General features: G+C 34.7%; 1 protein-coding gene and 1 long non-coding RNA gene across 13 annotated transcripts in view; one reads left to right on the forward strand and one right to left on the reverse strand.

The window, feature by feature from the left end:
• Positions 1 to 27,946, reverse strand: part of LOC116446569 — a 110,043-nt gene that overhangs the window by 46,562 nt on the left and 35,535 nt on the right. For all 6 annotated transcript variants that reach the window (XR_004241268.1, XR_004241272.1, XR_004241270.1 and 3 more), the window contains exon 2: positions 6,080 to 6,196. This is a non-coding gene — a long non-coding RNA (uncharacterized LOC116446569). The remainder of the gene's footprint in view (positions 1 to 6,079; positions 6,197 to 27,946) is intronic.
• The window catches only part of LOC116446566 (sodium channel protein type 2 subunit alpha-like), a 69,632-nt gene that overhangs the window by 33,674 nt on the left and 8,012 nt on the right, over positions 1 to 27,946 (forward strand). For 5 of the 7 annotated variants that reach the window (XM_032114631.1, XM_032114632.1, XM_032114636.1 and 2 more), the window contains 13 exons: positions 446 to 736; positions 1,380 to 1,760; positions 3,239 to 3,371; positions 4,197 to 4,435; positions 6,229 to 6,402; positions 7,190 to 7,546; positions 9,365 to 9,817; positions 17,442 to 17,559; positions 19,423 to 19,577; positions 20,762 to 20,935; positions 23,999 to 24,121; positions 24,380 to 24,661; positions 27,571 to 27,624. In XM_032114631.1, the coding sequence (XP_031970522.1) occupies positions 446 to 736; positions 1,380 to 1,760; positions 3,239 to 3,371; positions 4,197 to 4,435; positions 6,229 to 6,402; positions 7,190 to 7,546; positions 9,365 to 9,817; positions 17,442 to 17,559; positions 19,423 to 19,577; positions 20,762 to 20,935; positions 23,999 to 24,121; positions 24,380 to 24,661; positions 27,571 to 27,624 (2,934 nt within the window). Of the gene's footprint in view, positions 1 to 445; positions 737 to 1,379; positions 1,761 to 3,238; positions 3,372 to 4,196; positions 4,436 to 6,228; positions 6,403 to 7,189; positions 7,547 to 9,364; positions 9,818 to 17,441; positions 17,560 to 19,422; positions 19,578 to 20,761; positions 20,936 to 23,998; positions 24,122 to 24,379; positions 24,662 to 27,570; positions 27,625 to 27,946 lie in introns of those variants that run through there. The other 2 variants (XM_032114638.1, XM_032114634.1) reach the window with 2 other exon arrangements.

Below are 27,946 nucleotides of genomic sequence, written 5' to 3' on the forward strand. Positions count from 1 at the left end.
TCAAGCCTTGATTAGAGTGTAAAATATTTTTGTCTATAAATTTCTGATTCATTTTTGCTACTTGTGCTGCTACCAGTGAATCAAAAACTGGAAGCAGCTTAAGGAAGTTACTTACAATAAAAGTCAGGATTAGTTTACTAAATTAATACAGACTGAAGTATGACTCTGTTTAGCTCTTTTGTTTGCTGTTGAATTCACTCTAATTTATTAATTTTCTAATATTTTCTAATGAACTTTGTGGCTGTAGACAATGTGGGCTGACTCCACGATATGGATGCAAAGTAGAACTCCAAATTCCATTCAGACTACAGAATTTCATTTGTAGTTTTGCACAAACCCAACTATGCTGTTTACTAGAAGTAATTTGATATAAATCGTAGGAACAAGGGCTTCTTTAAAAATGGTGTGATTTATGAAGCATCTTGTTAAATAATTGCTGTGGCAGGCAATAGCAGCAGCTGCAGCAGACCTGACTGAGTACAGCTGTGAAAGTGGGATTGCTGCACCCTCAGATAGTTCTTCAGATGCATCCAAGCTTAGCTCAAAAAGTGCCAAAGAAAGAAGAAATAGAAGGAAGAAAAGAAGGCAGAGAGAGCTCTCTGGAGAAGAGGATGACATGAAGGATGAAAAGCTTCCAAAATCTGAATCAGATGGCAGTATCAAAAGGAAAGGTTTCCGTTTTTCTTTTGATGGGAACAGACTAACTTATGGGAAGCCGTTTACATCACCCCACCAGGTACTGTGAGTAATGAAGTTGTCATGTTTGGAATTTGTGAGATAACTGTCATATCCAACAAACTTCACTGCAACTTTGCAAAATGAGGCAACAAAGGAAAGATAATGTAACATTCTCTTAAATACCAGCTTACTGTTGGTATTATTTTCTGGAGTGTACCTAAGTGTTTTGTTTTCTCTCCTTTTCTTATTTAGGACCTTAACATGCATAGGAGAATTGCATTTTCCTAGTTAATCTGAAATAGAAATGCCTTCTTAATTCATAAAAGGAAAATTTAAGTATAATGTATGAATGTAGAAGACTAAAGGTATTGATATCTTTTAACATAATGCATGATCTATGTGGATCATTGGAGCTTATATAAATCTTGATTTTTCTCTTTAAAGCAGAAGTTGGAACTACTATGGCCTTAGACATGTTATTTTTTTTTCTCTCCAGTTATTTTTTTAGGTATACTGTAAATTTATGCGTTCAGATGACTTTCATCTGTAATGCATCTTTGAGATCAGCCTGAGGCAGTGTATTAACGATAACACTGACAAATTCCTGGGGAATATAAATTATTATTGTTTTTCTAATACATAGACATGCATTTTGTACACTTATAATCTTCAGACTGTAATTTTTTATGTTTCCTTTGCAGTCTTTGCTGAGTGTTCATGGCTCCCTGTTTTCTCCCAGGCCTAGTAGCAGAACAAGTCTTTTCAGTTTTAGAGACTACAGAAGAGAGAGAGGATCTGAAAATGACTTTGCTGATGATGAGCACAGCACATTTGAGGATAATTCGAGCAGAAGAGGTTCTCTGTTTTTGCCGCGCAGACACGGTGAACGGCGCAGCAGTAACATTAGCCAGGCCAGTAGGTCATCCAGAAGGCTGACAGTCCTCCCAGTAAATGGGAAGATGCACAGCACTGTGGATTGCAATGGAGTGGTTTCCTTAGTGGATGGACCGCCAGGTCTGTTGTCTCCTACTGGTCAGCTTCTGCCAGAGGTGATAATAGATAAACCAACAACTGATGGCAATGTAAGAAAGTATTACTCCAGGTTTCATGGCCTTTCTTTATTGCATAGACAATGTTTCAATGAAATTAATTGCGTTGAAAATGGATGAGAGGTTGTGAATGGTTTTGCAGATCTTACTGTAATGAAATGGGTTTGAAGTGATTCGATCAAAAGTGAGAGGCTGAAGCATGAAAGAGAGCAAAGTAGCAAGTTTTTATATACTTGCCATGCAAGGATATGCATACACCTGCTTAGTAAATCAGATTAATAATGTTCCATTGCTAAATCTGTCTTAGAACCCAAAATAGGATGTTCAACTCTAAACTTCCTGTACATTATTAGATTGTTCCAATTTTTTTGCTTTATGGTTTTAGCCTCCTTTTAAGAGTATTTTCTAATTCTCTGTCAGTAATCTGCTGGTTCAGCTTTTCTCCCTTGTTCATACATTTGGTATTGTGCAAATACAGCATAGTCTTTAAGATTATGTTGACATTTTAAAATTTCTGAAAGCATTTTCTCCTTCTGTGTTTCAGAGACTATCTAGTTGCTCACTGCCTAGGATCAGGGTATAATTAAAAAAAAAAAAACAAAACAAAACCCCCAAACCTACAAAACACGTTAATTCTGCTCAGTTTTCCCTTTTCCCTCAGTCTGCTTTAGGAATGGAGCAGAGACATCTGCATGCTTTTTCCTAAAATTGTTATTTTACTGAAACAGAAATTTCTGTAAGGGTCACAGGAAATGAAAGTACATCAGCCAGCTTCCTTGCAGTTATCAGCCAGATGCCTTGCATCTTCTTGCAGTTTATTATACTTTTATTTCCATGCATTTATTTAAGGTACTGAAAAAAAAATCTACCCATCCTTGTACATTCAAAACTTCTTCATAACTGAGGTGTGCTCAATGCTATGGTTATAACACTGCTTTCATTTTTTAAAATAAAATCATGTAAAACAAGAGTTCATTTTTGGGATCAATTAAGTCAGAGATGCTGTTTCTTCAGTTGAAATTCATAAAATAAATCAGAGTTGATAGCGATTAAATTTAGAAAATATAAGTAAGTTTTCAATGTGTAATGAGATCAACTGATCTTTAAAACTTACTTTTGTGGACTAGTTGTTGCTGCAGAATCTTCCTAGCATTAATCACTTGTGAGAAGTATCTTGTGAATGAACTAGTTTAGCACGGAAATATTGGTAGAGAAAGCATGGAACTGGGAACTTGGAATTTCTGTAGTTCTGCAGTTCTTGCTTTGTTTCCTTGGCTGTGGCCCCCTCCGAAATTTCTTGGTGTCTAAAGCGGAGTTAATATCTGAGTATAATGTGGTGGGATTTGGGAACTAAATATCCAAATGTTTTTCTTAATGTTTTATAAGTATTAATGGTATTTGGAAGTATAGCATGAAAATAGTAATCTAAGAAACATCACAGTATTTGTAAAGCTGAATTTAATTTACACACGTCTTCTTTTTTTTCTTTTCTTTTTTTTTTTTTTTTGTAGAGAACTACCACAGAAATAGAATTAAAAAACAGACGTTCAAGTTCGTATCAAATATCAATGGAGTTGCTGGAGGATCCCAATTTAAGGGAAAGGGCCGTGAGTCTAGCTGATGTTATCACAAATAGAATGGAAGGTGTGTTACAACTGTAGATACTTGAACTTCCTTGGCATAGTCTTAGACATACTTGAAGATATTTTATCACAATGCAAATACAGAAGACAAGAATAGCCGTTGCCAATACATAAACTGAGTAACAGGGAAAAAATGCATGTACATAGTGAAAAAAGAAAGGAAGGAGTCTGATAAGCAGGCTAAAGTAAAAAACTCATTCTAATTAAAATAGGCAAAATGTGTGTGTGTTTTATGCTAGTTATTTGTGCTTAGCAATGTAGTTACTGGAAGAAATGCCTTGTGATATATTTTCCACTAACTATACTGTAAAAATATTAGAGAAAATTAAAGACCAGGCTTTAGTTAATAAGGAGAAGAAAATTTGTACAAGGATTACTTGGAACAGTGGAATAATTACTAGTGAAAATCATGAAAATCATTGAGTAATTTTCAAAACCCTATTCAGGCTAAAATTAATGTTGTTTTTCCTGAAGATAAGTACTCTGTCATTTAAGAGGATTTTGAAGTTGAAAGTTTTACGAAAAAAAGATCCCTAAGCATAAGCATAGTTTTTATGGCTTTTTTTTTGTTTTTTAAACAAGATCATATTATATTAAAATTAGACAAATTTTTAAATTATTTGCTCAGAACACTTGAGGTTTTTCTTTTAGTCTTCTAAAACCTTTTGAGTCAGAAACAATTAATTAAGTTCCTGGAAATCTGAGGATGTTCCTCCAAGTGTCCTTAATTGTTATCGATATAAAGATTAAAACCTGAAAAAGCAGATAAAAAATTATCTTCAGTTTCTCCAAAACTTGTTCACTATGAATTTCCCTTTTTCTCCAGAACTTGCAGGATCCAGACAAAAATGTCCACCACGCTGGGATAAGTTTGCCCGCACTTTCTTAATTTGGGAGTGTTGTGAGCCCTGGTTAAAAGTAAAGAGTGTAGTTGAATTTATTGTAATGGATCCATTTGTTGATCTGGCTGTCACTGTTTGCATAGTTTTAAACACACTATTTATGGCCATGGAACATTATCCAATGACTGAACATTTTGACACTGTACTTAAAATAGGAAATCTGGTAAGTCCTTCAATGCATAAGATTTGGTACAGTTGGAACCTGGTTTCTCTTTGGAATAGAATTGCTTTTATTATTTTTATTGTCATCCCATAAAATAAATGTTAAAGGTTTAATTGTACTAAAAAGAGTCTAAAAATACCATTTGGAATATGTTGTATATAAGAGTATTTGAGAGATGTTTATCTTCAAGTTTGATTTCTGTATTACAACTACTTCATATAGAGTTTCCAACAGCCAGAGTTTGAATGACATGAAACTGAAAGAAATCTGACATGCTTTTGTTTAGTATTACAAAAAAAAGTACGAGCCAAATTAGATCCTTTTTACTGTAGGTACTGTTGATAACACAAAAAGAGTTGAATGCTATTTTGCATTACTATTTTTCACTGCTATTTCTGTGGATTGATGTTGTATTTCCTTGAAGAACATTTATTTGACTGGTCCATAACAATTTGGAAGGCAAAGAATGTGTGACTTAGAATATTCTAAGAGTATCTGTTGATACAGTTGGGTTCTGTTCCTTAGTGAACACAGTCTGTGGGTTGGGTTTGGTGAGGTAGCTTTGTTTGGTTTATAACAGCAATAATACACATATGTTATACTTCTTAACCTATGCTTATTCTAAGTGGTTATTCTGGTGATTATGATGTGGAAAAATATTAAAACAATTTAGTTATTCCAATACATGTTGGTAACATGCACTGAAATACAGAGTTAATGTATCGACATTTAAATTGTATGCTGGTATTTTTAGCCAATACAGATATAGTTCAGTGTTTTCACCTTAGCCTGGAATTAGAGATCATTATCTGTAGAAGATAAACATCTCATGTTGCTGTTTAAAATATATGCAGGATGTATTTGAAGAAGAGATAGGGAGGACAAATAGGTGAGGGTCAATATTTGTTTCAGAGAGCTGTCTTGTGATCTTGTCTGTTTTACCCAAGAAATTACCATTTCTACATTTCCTATGTAATGGAGTAGTTTAATATGTGTGAGTATAAGTGTTCCTTCCTGCCAAGGATTTGTGTGTGCTCCCAGTCAGCCAATATGCTGCTATGACACTGGTGTAGTTTCAGGAGTTGCTTTCTTCCTTTTTGGACTCTGTAGCACTACCTTTTAAAGACTGTAAAATGCTCTGATTTTTTTGAACTTTTTTTCATCTATCTAGTAAAAGATAGTAATTTATGCAGTTTTATACTGGTGATCATACATCTACAGTAAGTACAATGAATTTATTTCAGAGATGTTTTTTGCCTTCTGCTTCAGAAGATATCAGAGGCACTCAGAGTCAGAAAGGAGTTCTACTTCAAACACAGGCCTTGGCACAATTGACCTTTTTTGGCAGTTAGAGAGAGAAGATAAGCTTATCTGGGAGTTCTTATATAGACTTCATTAATAGTACATCAATTTATGACCAGTTCATGTTTTTCCACACACCTTTGTTAAAGCAGCTTCCATTCTGTCAAGAGTGAGTGTATTATCTTGCTGGGGAAAATTCCTTTAATTAGATGGATGGCAGATAGAAGGAGCAAACTGGAGGCCTGTTAGGAATAGCTTATTCTTCAGTAGACACTAAATGTATCTCAGCTTTAACTGAAGTTACATATTTATGCTACAGCTCGTTTTGATGTTGCTACTTACCTTCTCTGTCGTGTTCAGCTTGTGATAGCTTTCCTTAGTGACATCCTGCTGTAAGAGGGATGTTACTTCTTACTTAAAGTTGTTCCTTATCTGCTGGTTCAACTTCTTCACATTCATCTATAAAGTAACAATAAAAATTCTTTCTTCAGGTTTTTACTGGAATTTTTGCAGCAGAAATGGTTCTCAAGATAATTGCCATGCATCCTTTTTATTATTTCCAAGTTGGCTGGAATATTTTTGATAGTTTTATAGTTACTCTTAGTTTGGTGGAGCTTTTTTTGTCAAACGTGGATGGATTATCTGTTCTCCGATCATTCAGATTGGTAAATAATATATCTGCATTAATTAATGACTTATATTTGTATTTTAACTCTATTCATATAAATAAGACACCTCTTTGCATTAGGTATATTTTTTAGTAAGTGACATGGGATGTCTCTGCAAGCATGTTTTACAAATTATTTATGTTATCATTGAATACTGTGTGCTGTTTTATTGTTCAGAAGCAAATATTCTTTCAAGGGGAAGAGCTGTAATTTTATTATAATTGTTTAAACATGGATGGGTAAAGCTCAGTGGAATGTACAATTTCTTTAGTCTATACTGAGAAATAGAAAACATTTGTAGTCTTGTTGACTTCCATATCTGGAAATGGCAAAAAAGCTAGAGGTGTTCTTTTGATATGTAGGAATTATAAAATTCATGGGTTTAATAAATTTTAAGAAGATTGAATTTTCTTTTCCCCTTAGCAAAAAAAGCTATATTTTATTAGAAAAATGTTATTTTAATTTGTTTCTACATGTAATGTCCAAGGTGTATGACATGTTCAGAATCCACTGTCTGAACAAATACAACCAGTGTGCTGTTTCTTTTATGTGGAAAAGAATACATATGCTAAAAAAACCAAGAAAAAATAAGAGCCAAGTCTAAAATTTATTACTTTCTAAAAGTGTGGATTTCATGAAATCCTGTTAAAGTTATGGTTGTTGGAATCACGTTGAAGTTTCTTCTTTTTGCTGTTGCTGAGAGTCATTAGTTTGTAGTACATTGTTATTTCTATAGCACTTTTGTAACTACTGCAAATGATGCCTGCATGTTTTTGTTTTCCAGTTGCGAGTTTTCAAGCTGGCAAAATCTTGGCCAACTCTAAATATGCTGATTAAGATTATTGGCAACTCAGTGGGGGCTCTGGGGAATCTGACCCTGGTGCTGGCCATCATTGTGTTCATTTTTGCTGTGGTTGGGATGCAGCTGTTTGGCAAAAGCTACAAGGAATGTGTCTGCAAGATCTCCAGTGACTGTGAACTTCCTCGCTGGCACATGCACGACTTTTTCCACTCTTTCCTGATTGTATTCCGAGTGCTGTGTGGAGAATGGATAGAAACTATGTGGGACTGCATGGAGGTTGCTGGCCAAGCCATGTGCCTTACAGTCTTCATGATGGTCATGGTGATTGGAAATCTAGTGGTATGTAGCCAAAATAATTTTACAATTAATTTAGAATATGAAAGGTAAGATAACCAGTAATTCATTATAAAAGTATTATTGAATGTGATTTTTAAATATGATTTTAATTATTTTGGATTTGTTACAAGTATAGGTTCTGTTTGTTAGATTTCTGATCCTATATAGAATCCTCAGCTCGGAGGATGACCCCCCTCAGGGGTCCAGAGTGCAATTCAGAGGATGTGGATAAGAACATGCAGGACTGGGCGTTCAGGGTATTGTGGACTACTCCTGGTTACCTAGAGAGGGAGAGAAGAGCAAAGGCACCCCCAGTGTTGGACTTCCAGGATGGAAGTTTCCTATTTGCAGAAGAGGATGTAGCAGGGTCTTTTCTCCCTAACTGATTCAGTCATCACTTCCAATCACACATAGGCAGGTTATTGGGCCTTTTTTTTAACATTTTTTCTGATCTTTCCTATCTAAAAGACTGCCGTTACATTCTTAAGACTCTGGAATGTATGCCATTTTGAGACCTGCTTGCTGCACAGCCAGCATTTTACACAAGTGGGGTAAGGAAACTTGAATTAGAAGGAAGTTATGCAGGAAAAAACCCAGATTCAATTACTTCAAGTTTCCTTTTCCTTCTTCACTTTTTTTGCTTCCTATTTCATAATTGCTTTCTACAGATACTTCTAAAGTGGTCTGTATTATATCTGCTCTTTCTTTTTCAGAGAAAAGCATCAGATTGCCACTAGTTTGTATGAGTATAAATTTCTCTTTTTAAATATGTTTTATATTTTTTAACTCGCCAGTATTTAAGACATTAATTGCTCTGCTTTTCTCATTCCCTCTATTATTCTGCATCTCTGCTTTAAACAACTCTCAGTAGCAGAAGGGGTTTTAAATTAGCCATCCTGGAAGTATTCTTTAGGAATAAAATTTCTAAGAGGAGTAAGGTGATTATCTTTAAACCAAGCCAGCACTGCTTCTAGTTGCACAGCCACTTGCTTCAGGATTTTCTATAAATCTATTGTCTTATAATGAAGACAACTGTGAAGTTGTTTGATTAGACAAAACATACTCCATAAGTCAGAACTTTGTGGAATGAAGCATCCACCTATGTGAATATTTCCACAGTATTTACTGTATTCTGATTTTATTCCATAGCTCTAGGAAAATTTCTTACATGAGTAGACATCCCTGCTGTGTGTTCAGGGCTGTTTTATCCATTTGTCTTTCCGTGTTCCCAACGCATTTTTTCATTTTATCTTCCAAGCTGAAAGGAGAGCTGATTTGAAGATTTTAAGAACTGGTACTCTGTTGCTTTGGTTTTTGAGTTCCTGGTAAACTCTGTGCTTTTATAACTGATGTATGTTCTATGTTTTGTCTTGCTGTGGGAAAAGGGTGACCTGGGGGTTAAAAGACAGGGTGCATTCCTGGTTTTTTAAGCCGCGTACAACAAAATATTTGTGTGAGTTTGGACCAGCACATAGAAAGTGTGTTTTCTGCACGGATCAGTTCTGCCTTCTTTTGCAGAGTGCTGCAATTTGCCAGAAAAGCAAGTATGTTGAATCTGTTCAGACAATACCAAAGAATCATTAATTTCTGACCTTCTACAAACATAAGCAATGCAAAGGTACAAAATCCCCTGTGTTGAGGTATAGGGAAGGTATTGTGCTCAAATTACATTTGCATTTTATTTACTGTGTACTTTCAGAATCATATACTGTGAATGAAAACACAAAGCCTGTGTTCATAATGGGTTCATAAGAAGCATGTGAATGAAAAATGAAAAAAATTCTGCTCTGTTGTCTTTGCCTTTTTTTTTTTTTAAATTAGGTATTGAATCTTTTTCTGGCCTTGCTGCTGAGTTCATTTAGTTCAGACAACCTTGCTGCTACAGAGGATGATAATGAAATGAACAACTTGCAGATTGCTGTTGCAAGAATTCAGAAAGGGATAGATTATGTGAAGAAAAAAGCAGGTGAATGTGTCCGAAAGTCTTGTTTGGGAAAACAAGCTGCTGTAAATCAAAGAACAGCAACAGATCAGTTGAATGATGAGAGAAACCATTGCACTTCCAACTGTACCATCACTGAACTAAGGATAAATACGAATTATGGCAAAAATGCGAATGGAATGGCCACTGTTATAGGTGGCAATGATTATACATCATTCATAAACAACCCAAGTCTTACTGTTACAGTACCAATAGCTGTTGGAGAGTCTGATTTTGAACATCTGAATACAGAAGAATTTAGCAGTGACTCAGATTTGGAGGAAAGCAAGGAGGTAAAATTTAAATATTTTATATTTTGGATGAACGAATTACACCAAATATATTGTTTCAGTGTAATTCTTCCTGCTTAGAAATGCAAAGCAATTGTAACTCAAGATTCTTGAACTGTACTGAGAGTGAATAATCTGAAATGAGAAAGTGGAGTTCAAGAGAGTAGGAAATCCTGGTAGAACTGTGTAAGTTTTTGTGAACCCATTTATAAAGATATTTAAAAAGCAAACTTTACCAGATTGTTAGTTGAATAGAAAAACTAGTATATGTGTCTAGAATAAACAGTGTCAGAAGACTGGGTTTTTTTATAATTGTAATGTTTCTGTGAACGACAAATGTAAGTAAACTGCTGTTTAAAATTATTAGAGAAGCTATTAATAAAGAATATTAATACTCTTTGAGGAAAATTGGCATTATGTTTACTGGATAAACTTAACAGAGGTGCTGACTCAGGCTAATGAGAACAGTAACAACAGTTTTCATGTTCTGAAGTCAAAATGATGGGGAAAGCCAAGGGAGCAATGTTCATTTTATAAGGTGAATGCATCAACTACAAACTCAAGAAAAATATAGAATTACTGAATGAAAAAGTATTAATTTCTTGCTTGGTTTTGGGAGTTTTGAACCTGTCACTTCTAAAACAACTGCCTGATTTTAAACTGCGTCAGCTCTAGGATTGTAGTCATTTTTCAGCAGCTGCAGACTGAGATGAAAAGCAAAATCATTTCGGCAGGATTTTGAAAGACTAAAACTTCAGATTGCGATCTGTGGCTCGAGAGCAGACTGTGTCTGGTATCACCACCTCTGGCACACGAAGACATGAGGACATAAATAGAATATCATCACTTGTGCAGAAAACTGTACTCCAGTCTGGATTGCTTTGTCTGGATTGTTTTGGTTTTTGGGGGTATTTTTTGTGTGTGGTTGGTTTTTGGGCATTCAGTTGATGAGTCAGAGAGATTTTTGGTTGGTTATGGGCTTTTTAGGTTTTCAGTTGCTTTGTTTTGAACTGGCAATTAATTTGCCAGTATTACTTCCAAAGTTTAGAAAATAAGTTCATTCCAGCAAAGCGTAGTGAAATTAGATTTAGAAAGGTGTAATAAGGTACTCGTTAAGTGTTTCTTTTATTGCAGAGTACAGTGTTCAGTAGTATGACACTTATTTTTGTTATTTCAGTAGCTTGTTTCCTGATGCTTGATTTGTTCCGTCTACTTTTTGGAGATTCTGTTGCTGCATATGTTACATTGACCACTCAGTTGAGAAGACCTTACATTACTAACAGGCTTCCTTAAAGCAAAGCAAACAGTGTTCTTAACCTGTTTAAAACATTAACTGAACTATGTAATGAAGCTGTAATGTTTGCTGAATAGCTTCTACAACTTTTACATATTACTAATCCGACTAAAGGTTACTGGATTTCTTAGTGTTTTAATGAAACTTGGTTTTGTGGAAGGAATATTTGATTAATCCAGGAAATTCAGCTTTAAATCTAACACTTGCTTGGAAATTATCCTTCAGCTGAAGATGCCTGGTTCTTGACTATTTTATATTTTAGAATTGTGTGACAGAATCTATGCATTTTCACCTCTGATATTCAAGGTGATACATAAGCACTAGCTGTTTATAAGATAAAGTTACCTGGTATCAATTTTGACACACTCAGGTTTGGAAAAGTGGTTAAGAATTGGCAACCACAGGAGCTACATAAACTAACAAAACCCTTCTATTTCATGTACACTTGTTCATAGTCAGTAGGGAAATTGTCTTTCATCTTGTAGATTAGTTCAGGTCTTTCTTTCAGACTTCCCCTTTAAATGGGAGCAGTTTATGCTGGAGTTGTTATATAGCTACGTCATTTAAAGAATCCTTGAGAAGTCATTTCTAAGAAGTGAGATCAGTTTTATCCCAGAAGACAAACTGAGGAAGTTATAGGTTTATTGCTAAGCGTGGGGATTTGTTTTTCATTTCTATGTCTGCTACTATCCATAATGCACCTTAAACTGTTTGAATTTTTTTTTTTAAGTCATCCAGTTAAATAGTTAACAATGCTGGGAAAAACTGCTTATGTAGAAGTTTCCGTGTTTAAGATGGTCTGATTTACTTTTTTTGCCTGCAGCTTTTTTCTGAAAGAAAGGACCTAGATGTATCTTATTTAGTATCTAGTGAAGACCAGGAATTAACCTTGAAAATGAAATGCAAGGAGAAATACATTTCTGTTATTTTACATGTCTAGTAATACCATTTAAAGGATACTTAAAGAGTGGGTGTATCTGTATGTCTTCTTAGCTTGGGCCTTTCAATTTTTTTTTTTTTTTTGAGTATTTGAGGGTGGAGGGATTTTTGGTTGTGGTTTGGTTTTTTGTTTGTGGGGTGTTATTTACATTCAGGCCCAAGTCCAGTATACATCTGTGAGCTTCAAATGTTCTGCTAATCTTACCTCTTCCATTATGTACTTGGATGTGCTTAAAGCTCTAATCCACACCTAAAAATGTTATGTTTTGCAAATGTGTGACATATCTAGAAAACACATATTTTAAGTAAGTAGGAATCCACACTTCTGTTTCCAGTACTCAACCTAAAGGGTACCGTGTTTTAATTTCATTGCGTACCATTCTTCTCACAGGAGTAAAATCAAGCTGGATCAGTCAAGAATGCAGATCTGGTGCTTTTTAACCAGGCAGAGCAACGTGTCAGCATGTTTATACAGGTTACCTAAAGAAATCATACATATATGGGCACTTCTGAGATTGATTGGCCTGCATGCTATTCAGCTACAATACATTTTTCCCCATATGTTGCAATGTAGTGGGAACATACACAGCTGCTCTGTAAGCTGAGTCCCATGACTCACATCACAGCATGATTGAGGGCAACACCAACATGTTCTTCTCTCCTTGTTACATCTTTGGTATTTTCTGTACTATTTCTGTGGCATAACCTGCATGCTTTGTAAGTTTTTATTATTGTTAACTGAATGATTAAGCATCAACACTTTTCAAGATTCAAAGAGGTTAACAACCTATGATTTTATGAAAATTGAAAGGTTGTCCTCACTTGATGTTTTCTGTTCATCTGTTGCACCATGTTTTTAGCTGTCATGTAATTATGAACATTTTCTGATCACGTTCATCTGACCAATGCCTCTGTAATATTATATGTATAGTTACTTGTATGCTAAAATGTTTATATCTGATATAGATTGTTTTGTGTTTGTTCACTACATTTTTATAATTCACATTTCAGTTTTCCCATATAAGAGAAGCTAAAATATAGGATGAAAGATACACTCCTAGGAACAATCAAATGTAATTTTTTTATACATCTACATAGTTATTTTGGATATGGATGTAATGATTTAGTTATTTTCTAGTCACGAAGTTTGTATGTGTCTGCAAGGTTGGAATATAGGGAATCATTTATGTAAGTTTTGTTCTTCGTCATAAAGAATTGTTTCTTTGTGAACTTAATCCAGTTGCTTTATTTTTATAAAGACAGACATAAAATATAACTTTAATCAAAAATTCTATGCAGCTGTCTAAATAAATCTGGATGGTTTAAAACTATATAAATAAGGATCTTCAAACAAGAAAGAAATATAAAATATGAAAACTAAGGATAAGGATAAAATTAAGACAATTGTTAAAAAGACAAAATAGGAACTACTACACTTTCAAATATCTAAATTCAGAAACTCCAGAACCGTAAAACTTACATAGTTTTTTATATAGCTTAATTGTACCAAGCTATGCATTTCTTATTCCTGATGATCTCTTCTGAATAGTTTGACAGTTCTGCTCTTTACCATTTAGGGATCATTGAGGTAATCCTTTTGCAAATACAAATTTTCTTTGTGTGGTTTTGTTGTGGAATCTTGCATTATCTTCCATGTATTCTTTTGTATTATATATTGGAAGTATTTTGATCTCTCTTTTGTGTTCAAGGGGATGGTAAACTGTTCAGAAGAAATGGAAAAATATCTTTCTAAGGATTTTTTGAAGCTATTTTAGAAAAGGCACTTCAATAGGGAAGAGTAGAATGTGGTAATATCCCATCCTAGAGGTCCCAGGTATGAGGGGATCGGTCTTATTTGATGGGTATTATGTGACACTGCTCCTGCCTCAAGCTTCTGCTTTCATGAGTCTGGACAAGTGTAGAGCAGCATGCAAACCAGTAAACTGGGAGCTTCCAATCATTTAACTGAAGAATACACAAATTTTTTTCATTTGGATGTCACTTTGTCTTACTTATGCTTCCCTGCCTGATAAGGCAATGCTTTTTTTTAGTAGATGCACATGCCAATTTTTTCTAAGTTATGTGGAGTAGGAGAGGTAGGTCTTTTCTGTGGAGAATCTTTTGGTTGCTTTGGAAGATAAACAATTTGCAACTTTATCTATAGACATTCTTACTTTTATTCTTTCAGAAAAAAAGGTGAATAAAATATCCCAATTAAAGTGACTAGCTGTGTTTATGCTGAAGAGTACCATGCTCAGTGATAATTCAAAATTATTATTAAAAAAGAGTGCTTTGTGTCCTTTTTATTGTTTAATTAATAGTTGATGCTAAATGGAAAAATCAGGGTTTTTTTTAATTAAAGAAATACTTCCTGCCTAAAAGAGATCTGATTAACTCGGCAAATAGCCAATGGATGGAATATTAAGAGGGGTAATGCAGGTGTTCTAAAGGTTTCTGTTGTGTGTCTGCACAGTAATACTTTTGGATCCTCTTTACTAAGAAGTTCCTGAACATTCTCTTCAAAGTGCTGTTATCAGCAATTGTCTTTCACATTTCACTGTAGTTCTTTACCTCTTCTCCCATGGAAAAATACTTGATGATCTTAAATTAAAAAGAAAGAGAGAGAGATCCTTAGTAAATGAAAAGACAAGAATATGTAGCACAGTCATCCTGTGGCTTTTGGCTTTTGGCTTTTTAATTACACGAGATAATGTTTCCCTTCTATTCCTTCTCTTAAGAGCTGTATTACTGGTATGTCTGTTCTCTGCTTCAGAGGTTGGGAATGTGCTAGATTTTTCGTTCCTATTTCAGTGCCCAGTAGGTAGCATCATGTGAACAATCTGTGGCTACCTGTTATTAGCTCTTATTATAGAGTTTTCTTTAAAGTTATCATCTGAAACTTTTCATTTTTTATTTTAATGGTGATGCTCAGTAAAGATTGACTTTAATTGCTTCAAGCAATCATATGTTGTTTCTGTGGGACAATTTGTAGTAGTCACAATACTCGTGGAAGTATTTGTGCCATGATACCTTGAATCTGTCAGGAAAAAGAAAGGTCATAAGCATCAAATTTTGTCCTGGTAACAGCACAGGAGAATTTTATACTGAAAAAAACTAATGTATTCAAAATCTGAATAGTGTATTACTGCCAACAGTGAAAAAGAAAAAAAATATTATATTGAGGGAATTTTCTCAAACAAAAGTTATTTAGCTGCAGATTTGCAAACATCAAAACTGCTTAATAACTTTTGAGTGCATCAGTTGATCCATTCAATCCAGTGCTTAGTTTACATATATTGTGGCCTTCTTACCACTGTTTAGTAAACTGAGCAGCAGCTAAGGGCCCTGGAAGGTGAAGGATGAACATTTCTGTCTTTCCCAGAAGTTCTCTTCCTGGAATGATTCCCCAGATCAGTTAGACTTCTACAAAGACTTCTTTTGTAAATAGCAAAGAAACTAGCTTTCTAATTTTTTAATTACAAAACTCTTCTATGTGTATTGATTTTTACGATCTCTTTTTTAGTTGTTGTTGTTTGATACCTGCATCTTAGTGAAAAGTGGGCCCCTCACATAAAAAAGACAACCAATGTTTAATTTAATCTGTCCCCTCACATAAAAAAGACAACCAATGTTTAATTTAATCTGTAAATCTTCAAGCAGTAGGATTATAGTCTACACCATCTGTAGAAGAAAGAGGAAACCAGGATACCTGGTTTATATCAAAATAGGTCATGGGATCTCTAGTTTTATTTCTAGAGTAAAGAAAATTGCATTTGTAATTAAAAATAAGTTTTAAAAAGCTCTGATCTCTGATTCTGCTACCATGAATTATATGAGATATATAACTTCATGTTCTAAACACATTGATTCTTTTCAGTTCCTTTTGTGTTTGTGGTTGTTCATCTTTTATACTTTCAGTTGAATTCATGTCATCTGCTCAACCGGTGTGCTAAGCTTACAGTTCAAATTACCCAGGATACTTCACATTGATTTTAATTTTTATTAGTAATATGACACAAAACTTCTTTACTCTTAAAAATTATATTTTTTAAAACTGATAATTTGACTTGTTTAATTAAATATTTCAGTTTGCTCACCACCACTGCAACATTTTGCAATATATAAGCTATGTCCTGGAATGATGAAAGCAGCATAATAGAATTGTGGAGAGTATAGAGTGCTAGCCCTGGGTTCAGTAGAAGTAATGATAGGAGAAGTTGTTTTCTGTGAATATTGCTATTTTGAAATTATGTTACTAAAAAAGAAAAGACATGTTTACAGTAAACATGAGTAATATGGGGGTTCTATTCCAGGTAATCAGTTTGTAAAGTAATAGCAAAATAGGCAATATAGAAAAACTATTTTTAATAAAAATTCGTGCAGGATACTGGGTTACTTATTATTATCATATTGTCTGTCTTCTTTCACAAAAAAAATTGTTAATTTCAAAAATAATTTTGTCCTTTCACATTTCACAATTGAGGTGTAAAAACAACTTGATCGGATAGTAACTTGCCTGCAAATATCTCTTAATCATAAAAATCTAACTAAATCAGCAAAAGTGGTGTTGATTTGACAAAACAAAGGTTGTTTTATAAAGCGTGCTTACATCATTCCCTACAGACATTTACTTGTGTGACTTCATTACTGATGTTATATACTTCTTGATAATAACATTGTAAAATGTCAGAGAATGCTGTGACCAGAACTACTCTAATTTAGTTTGGTACTCATACTTAAATTAAGCGTACAGGACACCACATCTTCCCTTAAAATCTCCAGATCTCCGCAATACACAGGCAGATTACAAAACAATAAATTAAGGCTTATTCTTGTAATGGTTGGGGGGTTTTGTGTATGTATATGTTTGGTTTTATGTTTGGGGGTCTTTTTAATAATGTGACTTATGTCATGTCAATTCTTAAAAAAAACCCAACAAAAATTTTTTCTGGGTGTTGGCTGTACAGGTATGTGTACCAGAGTAATGGGTAGTTTCAGAATGCACAATGTACTACATATGTGCATTGGCAAAAGAGAATGCAAATTAATGCCAGTTGAAATGTATAAGAAAGTAATAGTAGAAAGCAAAGTAAATAGAATATGTATCAGCAAATCAACTAAGTAACAGTTAACTTTGAAGAATAACATATTTAGACTAGAAATTCTGAAATTCCATGAAAGATTCCATTATATGCCTTGCAATCTCTAGATAGAAAGTGGATGATTTATGCACATTTCAACAGCATTGACTGCTACATGTGGGTGTTTTTCTGTATTTCTGGTGAAAAATATTATTCTTCTTATTACTGGCACATGATGTTGCATGCTTAGTTTATTATACTTCTAAAAATGTAATATTAATAAAGTAAAAATATTATTGAATTTTACTTTCAGAAGTTAGATTTTTCCAGCTCATCAGAAGGAAGTACAGTTAATTTAGCTGTCTTTGGAGAAGAAAAAAGTGAATCTGAACCAGAAAAAGGATCAGAACTACAGGCATGCTTTACAGAAGGTATGAAATAAAATTTGGGGCTAGCAATTACGTTTTGCTTGTTTGCAACAAACATTGGCAGTTCAAGGAAGCTTTTGCTACAGCGGTCCTGGATCCTATTTCGTCAAGTCTTAGGGTATGATTAATTTTGCCTGTTGTAGATAGCAATACTGATGTCTATGAAGTACTACTTGTTAGTGCAAAGTTCAGTATGTGTGTTTGTGATAATTTATAATATTTTAAAATAACCACTAGGCACAATTCTATAAACTTGTTCTCAGCGGTCAGTAATTCTGTTGATTTAAATTACTTTGTCGGTAGTGAAATCTGCAAGATTAAACCCTAGACCAGGCTCACTCCACTGAGAAATTTAAAATGGAATCATGTGATTAATCATGGTCACTTCCTAGTGCTAGAAAGCCAATCCAGTGGTTGATTCAGATCTTGGAAAGTTTGACTCAAAAATAAACTTATTTTGTTGACATTGCCCCATTAATGGGGGAAGAGGGTGTATAAGCATACTGTGGATTGAAACAGGTGAATGAGAGCCTATGTATCTATTTATGTAAAGAAGTCTTAACAGCAAACTTGCATGTCCTTAAAAGTTTTGGTTTTAGTTCTGTATAGCTATATCTTCTAGGGGACTACTGAAATTTACTATGTAGGAAAGAATTTCTAGGTTTTTTGGTATTACAGATTTTGATTTCCTTTAAAATCATGAGTAAAATCACTCAAAATATGTTCCAGGATTAACTCTCCTATCCTGTCCATGCTTTTTGGTTTGCTGTTTTGAAAACACCTTGGATTTAGGTTAGAACCTTTGTCCTTTGAAGTATTATTTTACTGATCTTTAAAAAACCAAAATCATTTTGCACTGTGGAACTGTATTGACTATATCAAGTTCTTAATTTAAAAAATCAAACAAACAAACATACATTTCTCAAATAATTTGACATTATATTACAATTTTTCCTTATCCTTGTGTTATGTGATGTCTATTAGTTCTTGGACATAAGATTAATTTTTTCATAATGTAAGCATTTTGAGTAGTTGAGTAGTTCATGTTCTTCACAGTGGTAGCTGTTTTATCTGAGATGATGAAATATAGCGTAAGTTATTTGTAACATATGAACTTAATGACGCTCACAGGAAAACCGTAATGCCTTTGGGACCCATTAAAGTCATGTCAACTTGGTTATGTTTCTATGTGATCAATAATTTTTAATGAATTAAGGAGGCTACTCTTGGCTAGGCAGATACTGAGGTTCTTTGAAAACAATGCCTTGAGGCCCCATGATAAAGTAGGGACCTCTCCAATATGAGGCAAAATTCTGTGGACAGTTGCCACAAATCTGCATACTATTGGTAAAGCTCTCATAATCTCCTGTTAAAACATTTATTTCTGTAAAGAGGTATCCTTAGTCAGCCCTTGGAGCATTGGTTGTTCCTCAGTATAATAAATAAAAATAGTATTTATATCTGATTTGTTTGAACCTTATCTAAAAGGCAAAAGTTCTTTTAAAAGAAGAAGCTTCTGTATTCTTGAACAAGTTCATGTGAAAGGTGCTATGTATGCTCCTTGTTTCTACTCCCTGACAATTTGCATGTTCTTTAATTATCTGTATAGAAACTGAATAATATATATTTTTAAATGTTTGTAAATGAAAATTAGCTCTATTAGATGACTGTCCTTTACTGTAAGCTTGATTTAGCATCAGAGTGGAGAAAAAATTATGTACACTTAAATTTTCCTACATCCAGAGTATAAAATTGAAAAGATAAGTAGCTTGAACTTTGTGAAATAGGAGTTAGCTAAGAATGATTTGATTTCTCAGGATAGTGAAAATGCTACCATATAACAGTTTCTTATTTTTGTGCTATTAGGTTGTGTACAGAAGTTTAAATGCTGTAAAGGCAGTAGGGAGAGCACAAAAGGAAGAATCTGGTGGAACCTTCGAAAAACCTGTTACAAGATAGTAGAGCACAACTGGTTTGAATCATTTATTGTCTTCATGATTCTTCTCAGCAGTGGTGCTCTGGTAAGTAGAGCTTGCACCCATAGAAACAATACCTATAAAAATGTTTTATCAAAATCAGTATTGTAACACATACGTGTTCATTAAGAAAAAAATACGAAGTTTTCTTAAAAGAGAACTTGGAACTAAATTCCCAGAATATTTTGGGTATTACATTTAATTTACATTACATTAAAGTTTTGCAGGTGAACTTTTGATGATTACAAGGTGATGTGTGTATTTACGAAAAGGATTACACTAAAAATCTTGTTTAAGAAATTATAAAAATAATGAAAAAAGAAATGCATGCATAAAACAATTATTCTACTTCAAATGAAAATTGTCTCCAAAAACAGACACTGAATTCATCATGTTCTTAGTTAATTTTTTGCTACAGTTTTAGTTTCATTATTTCTGGACTGTTACATAGGAATTCTTGAATTTCTTTATACTATTCTTAGTGACATTTAGTGCTTCACACAGCTTGGGATCATTTTGGTTGCCCATTGACAAAGGATTTTCTATATATTGTCTTGGTCTCTGCTCCAGCACCTAAAGCACCACCTATTTTGCTTCCTTCTTCTCTGACCTTGGTGTTTGGAGGGTACTTTTTCTCACTTTTTTCCTTCAGTCCTCATACTGCCATGCAGTGTTTTGCCCTTTCCTAAATGTGTTTTCCCGGAGGCACCACCAGCTTGATTATTGTGCTCAGCTGTTTTCTGTGTTGAATTGATGGTGGAGCTGGCACAAAGCAGCCCCCTGGTCTCTTCTCACAGTGTCCACACCTACAGCCTCCCACTGCTAAAACCTTGCTATCAGCACCTAAGACTGAAATTAACTAAAGAGCATCAACACAGTATTTGGTCTCTTTTGTTAATTGAAGTTAATGTAATAATGAGACTGCCTTATGACTGAACCTGGCTGGGCTTTTCAGGGTGAAAAATTTTAATTCTGTGTTGACTATTACTGAAATTTCTAAAAACCTTTTTGGCAACCTCAGATGTTATATTGTAATTCTGTTTTCGGATAATGATAAAATCTAAAAGGCAGACAGAATGTAATTGTAATTTCTGCTATTTTTGTTTTTCAAGGTAAAACATTTAAAGTTGAAAGTGATTTTACTTTGCTGTTTTCATGTAGTTCTGGCTTAATTTGTAATTTGCAAAGACTTTTCAATATCTGACTTGTATGTAACCCATTCTTCACAGGCTTTTGAAGATATACATATTGAACAGCATAAGACTATAAAAATTCTGCTGGACTATGCTGATAAAATCTTTACTTATGTCTTTATTCTGGAAATGGTGCTAAAATGGGTGGCCTACGGTTTTCAGACTTACTTCACTAATGCTTGGTGCTGGCTGGACTTCCTGATTGTTGATGTAGGTACTATGCTTTCTAAGTAGTCAGTTTCTGGTTTTAGGCCAGTCATTTTATGTAACTTCAATCTGGTAGAGATATATGCAGTGAATAATAGAAATCTGGCTTAAAGGAACAGAAAATTACATACTGGTGAATAAGATCCTACAGCAATTATCCAGTGTGTAACTAAATCTGCTTTGTGCTGTCATTGACACCATGTGCTCTGTGTTTTACTGTGTGGGGTCCCAGCTGGTGAGGGAGCACTATTTACTGATTTAACTTCAATTTGCTGGATATGGTGACAGAGAACAAGAAGGAAGGAGACACAAGAAAGGAGAGGGAAGTTTAAGTGAGCACATGGGGTAGGGTGGTTGATCCTGGGCTTAATGAGGCACTGACAAAGAACTGCAGGGGAGAATTGGTTTTCAGCAAAAACATTAAAAACTAGGGCTGAAATTGCACTCCAGAGAAACTAAATTAGTGACATCTCATGATACGTTTGTTTGAAGGAGTTCTTTCTTTTTGCGAAGGTGTTGGAGTAGAAATTCAACAAATGGACAAAACAAACTCTATTAATTGGATGGTATCTGGGATCTAGGACAGAAGTTTTGTCCCCTACCAGTAGAATTGAAACTTACCTAATGCTCTTTTCAAAGCAGATTTTTTGGAGGGAAAGGCACAAGTGGTGTTTGTTATTTGTCCTCCCCATTTAACTGTGCCTCTCTTTTTAGTGAATCCCCATTCTGAGCAGATGGATTCAGTGACGTGAGATAACATGTGATATGTTTTTTCTGGGATATGGAGTTTCCTGCTTTTTACTTTCATGGCCACTCCATTTCTTCTGTTGTGAACTCCTGGTTTATACTTACACCAAATATAAAATTAACATATTCCCAGAACAGATGTACTGTAATAAACTTTGCAAGTATAAGGGTCCTCCACTAAGATTAAATTTTCCAAAACAAGATACCCTCAGCACATGAAAGGAAAAAAGTTAAGACTGTGTTTGAGTAAGGCTGAATATATTTGCTTCCTTTATGAATGCTACAGCATTCTGATTTTTCTTTATTGTAACTTAAGAGTTAAATGAAAAATTTTGACAATTTTATAACTAATGGGAAATCAGCAGTAATCATCTAGATAGATTCTGTCACCTTTGCATCAAATTGTTGATGCCATGTTTTAGAATCTTTTCATGTTTTGAATCCCAGACAGTATGTTTCCAGAACCTTGTGATACCTAAATTTGGAAATTTTTTCCCATTACAGTGGTCATTGGTAAAAAAAAAAAAAAAAAAAAAAAAAAAAAAATTAAAAAAATAAATAAATGCATTACTATTTAAGGAGTATTCAGAATGAGTGTCTCTGTACAAGCCTGTATTGGGAAAGGTTGATCTTGAATTGAGTTTTAAGATCAATTACTCTTATTAGGCATACCATTTATCCATATGGATAGGTATGGGCTCTTCATTTTTTTGGTGATTTCAGTGCTTTCATGTAGCCATCTTAAACTTTTGTTTAGAGTGTCTGCATTTAGTGACCCTGTAGTAGCAGATTATATAACAATTTATGTTGGAGGGCACCTTCGGAGGTTTTCAATTGGCTCTAACCTCAAGATTAGATTAGACTGCTCAGGCTGATACTCTGTTTTGAATGGGGAATGCCTTACTTAGCAATTCATTGCCAGTGTTTGACCTCATGTATTGTAAACCCACTCCTCCTCACCCCTAAGGTTGTGGTGGTCTGCTTAGCTTTTTCTGACATTATTGCCGGACTTACTTGTTACTGTTTTCGCCTACTAACAAGGAATTTTAATTATTTCTCTTCCTGTTGCCATTTTACGTTCTGGTTTAGCATACAGTTGCTGCCCTCAACTGCTTGGATCAATCTTTGTTTTATCTTTCTATCCTATGTCTTTATCCAGCTAAACATTGAACAATTTGCCATACCAGTACCACTCAAATTATCATAGTCTGGCAACATTTTACAGAATCTTTTTAGGCAAACTCTTCTGTATCTATCAGCCTAAACTCTTCACTTCTTCCCTGCTTGGGAAAGAATTTATAGTAGACAAACAAATTCTTACCCTTTGTGATGTTTGCAATGATTTTAGAAACGGATAATTACCCTGAAACAAATAAAAATGCTCATTTTGTTCAGCTTTCCATGTGCAAGTACAAATGGTATCACAGAAAAGAACAAAGATGGGATTGTATAGTATTTGGCAGCTTGCTTGAGCTACCCTTAGAGTAAAGAAATCTGCAGAAGACTTCCTCATGTGTAAACACAACAGGAGAGAGCCATCTGGAGTGGGAGACTCAGTGAGGACACAAGTCATTGACTTTCACCAGAAAACAACAGGAAAATCAGCTTTTGAGCTGTTAATCCAGCTGTACTGAAAGTTTCAAAAAATCTTGTGGATTAAACCCTTTCTTCCACAAAAGTAATAATGTTGAAAGAGGAAATATCAACGCACATTAATAGTACAAAATACAAACAATTTTATAAATCCAAAGTAAGATGTTTCCAGCTTATGATAACAATGTGCTTTTCTGCAATTACCCTATTTGGTAGTTACAAGAACAGAAAGTTGAAATGAAGCTGAAATTGGGATTCTGTCTCACGTGCATCATTACAGGGTGTTTTGTAATATATCCCCTTCATTTTTTGCAATACACCTTTGAATTTTCTAATTTTCTAATGTTATATTTAGCAATTTTATATGTAGAAGTCAGTTTATATTTGGTATCACAAGTTGTCCAAACCAGAATCAAACATGGAAGAAGAGGAAATTATTTATTTATTTTTAAAATAAAAATGCACATACACACATATCCACAATTAATATTATAGATTAAGGTATGTTTTTGTTTAAATTGTTCTGAAATTTACATGCAATATTAGACTGATTCCTTTTCCTTTTCTTTTTCTTCTTTTTTTTTATTTTAATTTTTTCACTGAAAGATTAGGGACCTTGTGAAATTTTTTCCCAATATCCAGATAAAAATTTTACCTCTCAAGGTATTTCTATTTTGAAGCTACTTGAAAAAGAAAATTTCTTTTTTTTTGTTTTGTTTCCTCTAGGTCTCGTTGGTTAGCTTAGTAGCTAATGCCCTTGGTTTCTCAGAACTTGGTGCAATTAAATCCCTCCGAACATTGAGAGCTTTGAGACCTCTAAGAGCTTTGTCACGTTTTGAAGGCATGAGGGTAAGGAAAAAAAAAAAAGAAATAATTTGTAAAACAAATCCTTAAAAATATGTCAAATTATAAAATCATGGAAGAACATTAATTGCATGTCTGTTTGCAAGGCCAACAGTAGCATGTTTGATTCTATCATATGCATTACTCCTTTTCTATTTGCATTACTTCAGCGTAATGTAATGTTTTACATTAAATCATTTTCTAGGTCTAAAAAACCAAATCCTTGTGTTGTTTTTTAATTTTTTTTCTGTGTTTATTGACTAGGTGGTTGTGAATGCTCTTACTGGAGCGATCCCATCCATTATGAACGTACTTCTGGTTTGTCTTACATTCTGGCTAATTTTCAGCATTATGGGAGTGAATTTGTTTGCTGGCAAGTTCTATTACTGTGTTAACACCACAAATAATGAGAGGTTCACACCACAGGAAGTCAGTAATAAAAGTATGTGTGAAAATATGAACAGGACTTCTGGAGGCGTTCGGTGGAAAAATGTGAAAGTAAACTTTGATAATGTTGCAGTCGGTTATCTTTCTCTGCTTCAAGTGGTAAGTGCATAAATTTTCCAGCTTTAATTTTCGTCGCAGTATCATTTAATTCCGTAATTTTCAATGTTATTTTAAAATAAATAAATGGATATGGATTTGACTTTATAATTTTGTTCTATGCAGCAAATTAATGTTGCTTACGGTAAAAATGTGATACATTCTTTGGCCATTTTGGAAGAGGAGGACTATCTAATATTTACTTGATGGATATAAAGTTGCTTGGCACCCAACTGCTAGTAACTTTTCAAGTTCTACAGAAATACAGTATGTAGTTAAAATATGTGGTTAAACACTGCAGCTAGGTTTCATTTTCTTTTATTTGCTTTATCTGTTAAGGCATACTAATATTTTTACCATGGTTGTCATAGATATGTTCTAGGACTTATCTGATCTTCAAACAAGAGGAGAGTGAACTATTGATTTAGATGAATTAAATTACTTTTTCCTCTCTCTTCTTTGCCTATTTTATTAGTAGTAGTCCCACTCCAGTTACTGTCTATTATTTCCAAGTGAGTTTTTTTGAGGAAGTTTTTAGCTTGCTTTTAACCTCTTAAAGATTAACAGTTGCAGAATTTTCTAGTGCTAGATTTCTGGGCATGAGCCTTTTTTAGAGGCAGTATCTGTAAATTGTCAAACGTATATTCATAATCAAGTTCATTTGACAAACTGCTTCTGGGAAATTATTTGTACTCATAAGCAATTGGTAATTATTATGTCTTTAAAAATTTCGAACTGGTAGCGTTTAGTAATTATTATTGTGCTAGTGGGCTACCATCTGATTGCTTCGGGGCGTAACAGTAGCTATTGCTAAACAGCACTAGGCAATTGCATAAATTACCAGCTTAGAGAGGGGCACTGCTTTTAGCAGTTGAATCATATCTTGCATGTACAGTTTGCCTATGTAATGATTGCAGTAAACATTTCACGCCTTTCTTGCCCTCAATATTGTAGCTCACCAGAGAAAGTTTGATGGAGGCCCGCTAGAGGGGTAAGGAATTGGTTGGATGGCTGTGTCAAAAGACTTACATTCAGCAGCTTAGCGTCCAAGAGGAAACCAGTACCACGTGGTGTCTTTCAAGGATTTGTTCTAGGACCAGTACTATCTAATAGCTCCATCAATGACATTGATAATGGAATTCAGTACACCCTCAGCAGTTTGCAGATGACACCAAGCTGAGTTTTTTGATAGGCTTAGAGGGAATGCCATCCTGAGCGACCTCAGCTGCCTGAAGGTTGAACCCCATGAACCTAAAGGAGATCAACAAGGCCACATGCAAGGTCTTGCACCTGGTTCAGGGCAATCCCCAGTATCAGTGCAGACTGGAAAATGAATGGATTGAGGTCAGCCCCACAGAGGTGCTCTTGGGGAAAAAACTTTGACGTGAGCTGGCAATGTGTGCTTGCATATGATTGCAAAGGATTTGATTGCCAAGTCAGTCATATCCTGGGCTAGCCAAAAGGAAGTGTGGACAACAGATAGAGAGAGGTGATTCTCCCTATACACTCCGTTCTCATGAGATCTCACCAGAATAAGGAGGTATGGACTTCTTAGAGTTCCAGAAGACAGCCAAGAAAAAGATCAGAGGACTGGAACACCTCTCCTTTGAAGAAAGGCTGAGAGAGGTGGGGTTGTTCAGCCTGGAGAAGAGAAGGCTCCAGGGAGACCTTATGGTGTCCTTTCAATGTTTAAAGGGGGCTTATAAGAAAGACTGAGGGCAAAATTTTCCCAGGGCCTGTAGGGAAAAGACAAATAGCAATGTTTTTTAACTGAAAGAAGGTAGATTTATATTGGATATAAGGAAGATTTATTTATTTTTTTAATAATAATGCATTGAGACATTCAGGTTGCCCAGAGAATGTGGATGGCCCATCATTGGATGTTTTTGATGTAGTGAAAGATGTCCCTGCCCATAGCAGAGGGTTTAAACTAGATAATTTCTAAAGGTCGCTTCCAAGCCAAACCATTCTATGATTCTAATATTTTCTTAAGATTTCTTGGGACTACTTACCTTTAGGAGTTTCTTCTAGGACTATTTCCCTATTCTGTCTGAACAATGCCGATACAGGGTGTCTATTTTTTTTTCCTGGAGAAGTCCTTCAGTTTTTTGATAGTTAGAAAGTTAGAACTGAAAGCCTTATTATAATACCTTGAGGAAAACCAAGCAGTGTTTGGGAAGAGCTGGTGTCAGCAGCATGTGCTGTACTTGTGGCAGAGTGCAGTTCAGAATGGTTCCATCAAATAATGGAATTACAGGGGAGCTGGAGAGCTGGGATGTGCAGGGGAGGTCCTGGAGGAGAAGCAGTGGATCCTGGCTGGGTGCTGGCTCTGGAATGTGCACAGAGCTGCACGTGGTCCATGACCCACCAGGGCCCCCGTGGATGCCGTGGCACACACTAGAAGGATGGATGAGCTACTGAGTCCTTGGGCAGCTTCACTCAGTCTCTTCTTGGAGCTTCCAGTGGAGTGACCCATGCCATCCCTGTGCAGGTGGACCAGCTGATCATCTAGGTTCCCTGTATCCTGACATCAGGGACTTGGCTTTACTGGGATGCCAAATAGCACAGTACCTTTCCTGTTAAGGTAGTGCTTTACAGATGACAACCAGTACATCCCATTTCCCTGGGAGATAAATTGCTTCTCTCTGGTATGGTGATATTGATTGCAACTCATCTTGCAGAGAGTTCATATGAATTTCCATGAAGATTAGAATTTATTCAGTGTTTTAATAATTAGGGGGAAATATTCCACAGTAATGAACTTCCTGTGAATGCTTCACTTGTAACTCACCAGACTTTTAATATTCTCTTTATTTTTATGAATACAAATACATTGCAGAAGACACTGTTTTATTTAGAATGTTCTCAGAACTGGAGCTTTGATAGAAAATATTAACAAGTTTTGTTTTTAGGCAACATTTAAAGGATGGACGGACATTATGTACGCTGCGGTTGATTCTACAGAAGTGAGTGCAATATAAAATCTACTGAGTAAAAATGAAATTTACTGAAAGAAAACAAATGAATGATTGATATAATGCTTCTTGAATGGCAGTTGAAATGAACTAAAATATAAAACATTAAAATGTAAAGCCCTGAAGATTTTTTTATATAAATCTATGCCCACAGAGTGCTTATACTTTTAACAGGTTAAAAAAAAATTAATGCTGTAGAGCTACAGAAATTATTACTAATTCAACAATTCTTCTGTAAAAATCCAAACTAATGAGATCTGTTTTTCTATTAATTTGTATCTGAGATTGTACAGATCGGGAAATAAGTTTTTCC

The sequence above is a fragment of the Corvus moneduloides genome, chromosome 7 (assembly GCF_009650955.1).
Source record: "Corvus moneduloides isolate bCorMon1 chromosome 7, bCorMon1.pri, whole genome shotgun sequence".
NCBI lineage: Eukaryota > Metazoa > Chordata > Aves > Passeriformes > Corvidae > Corvus > Corvus moneduloides.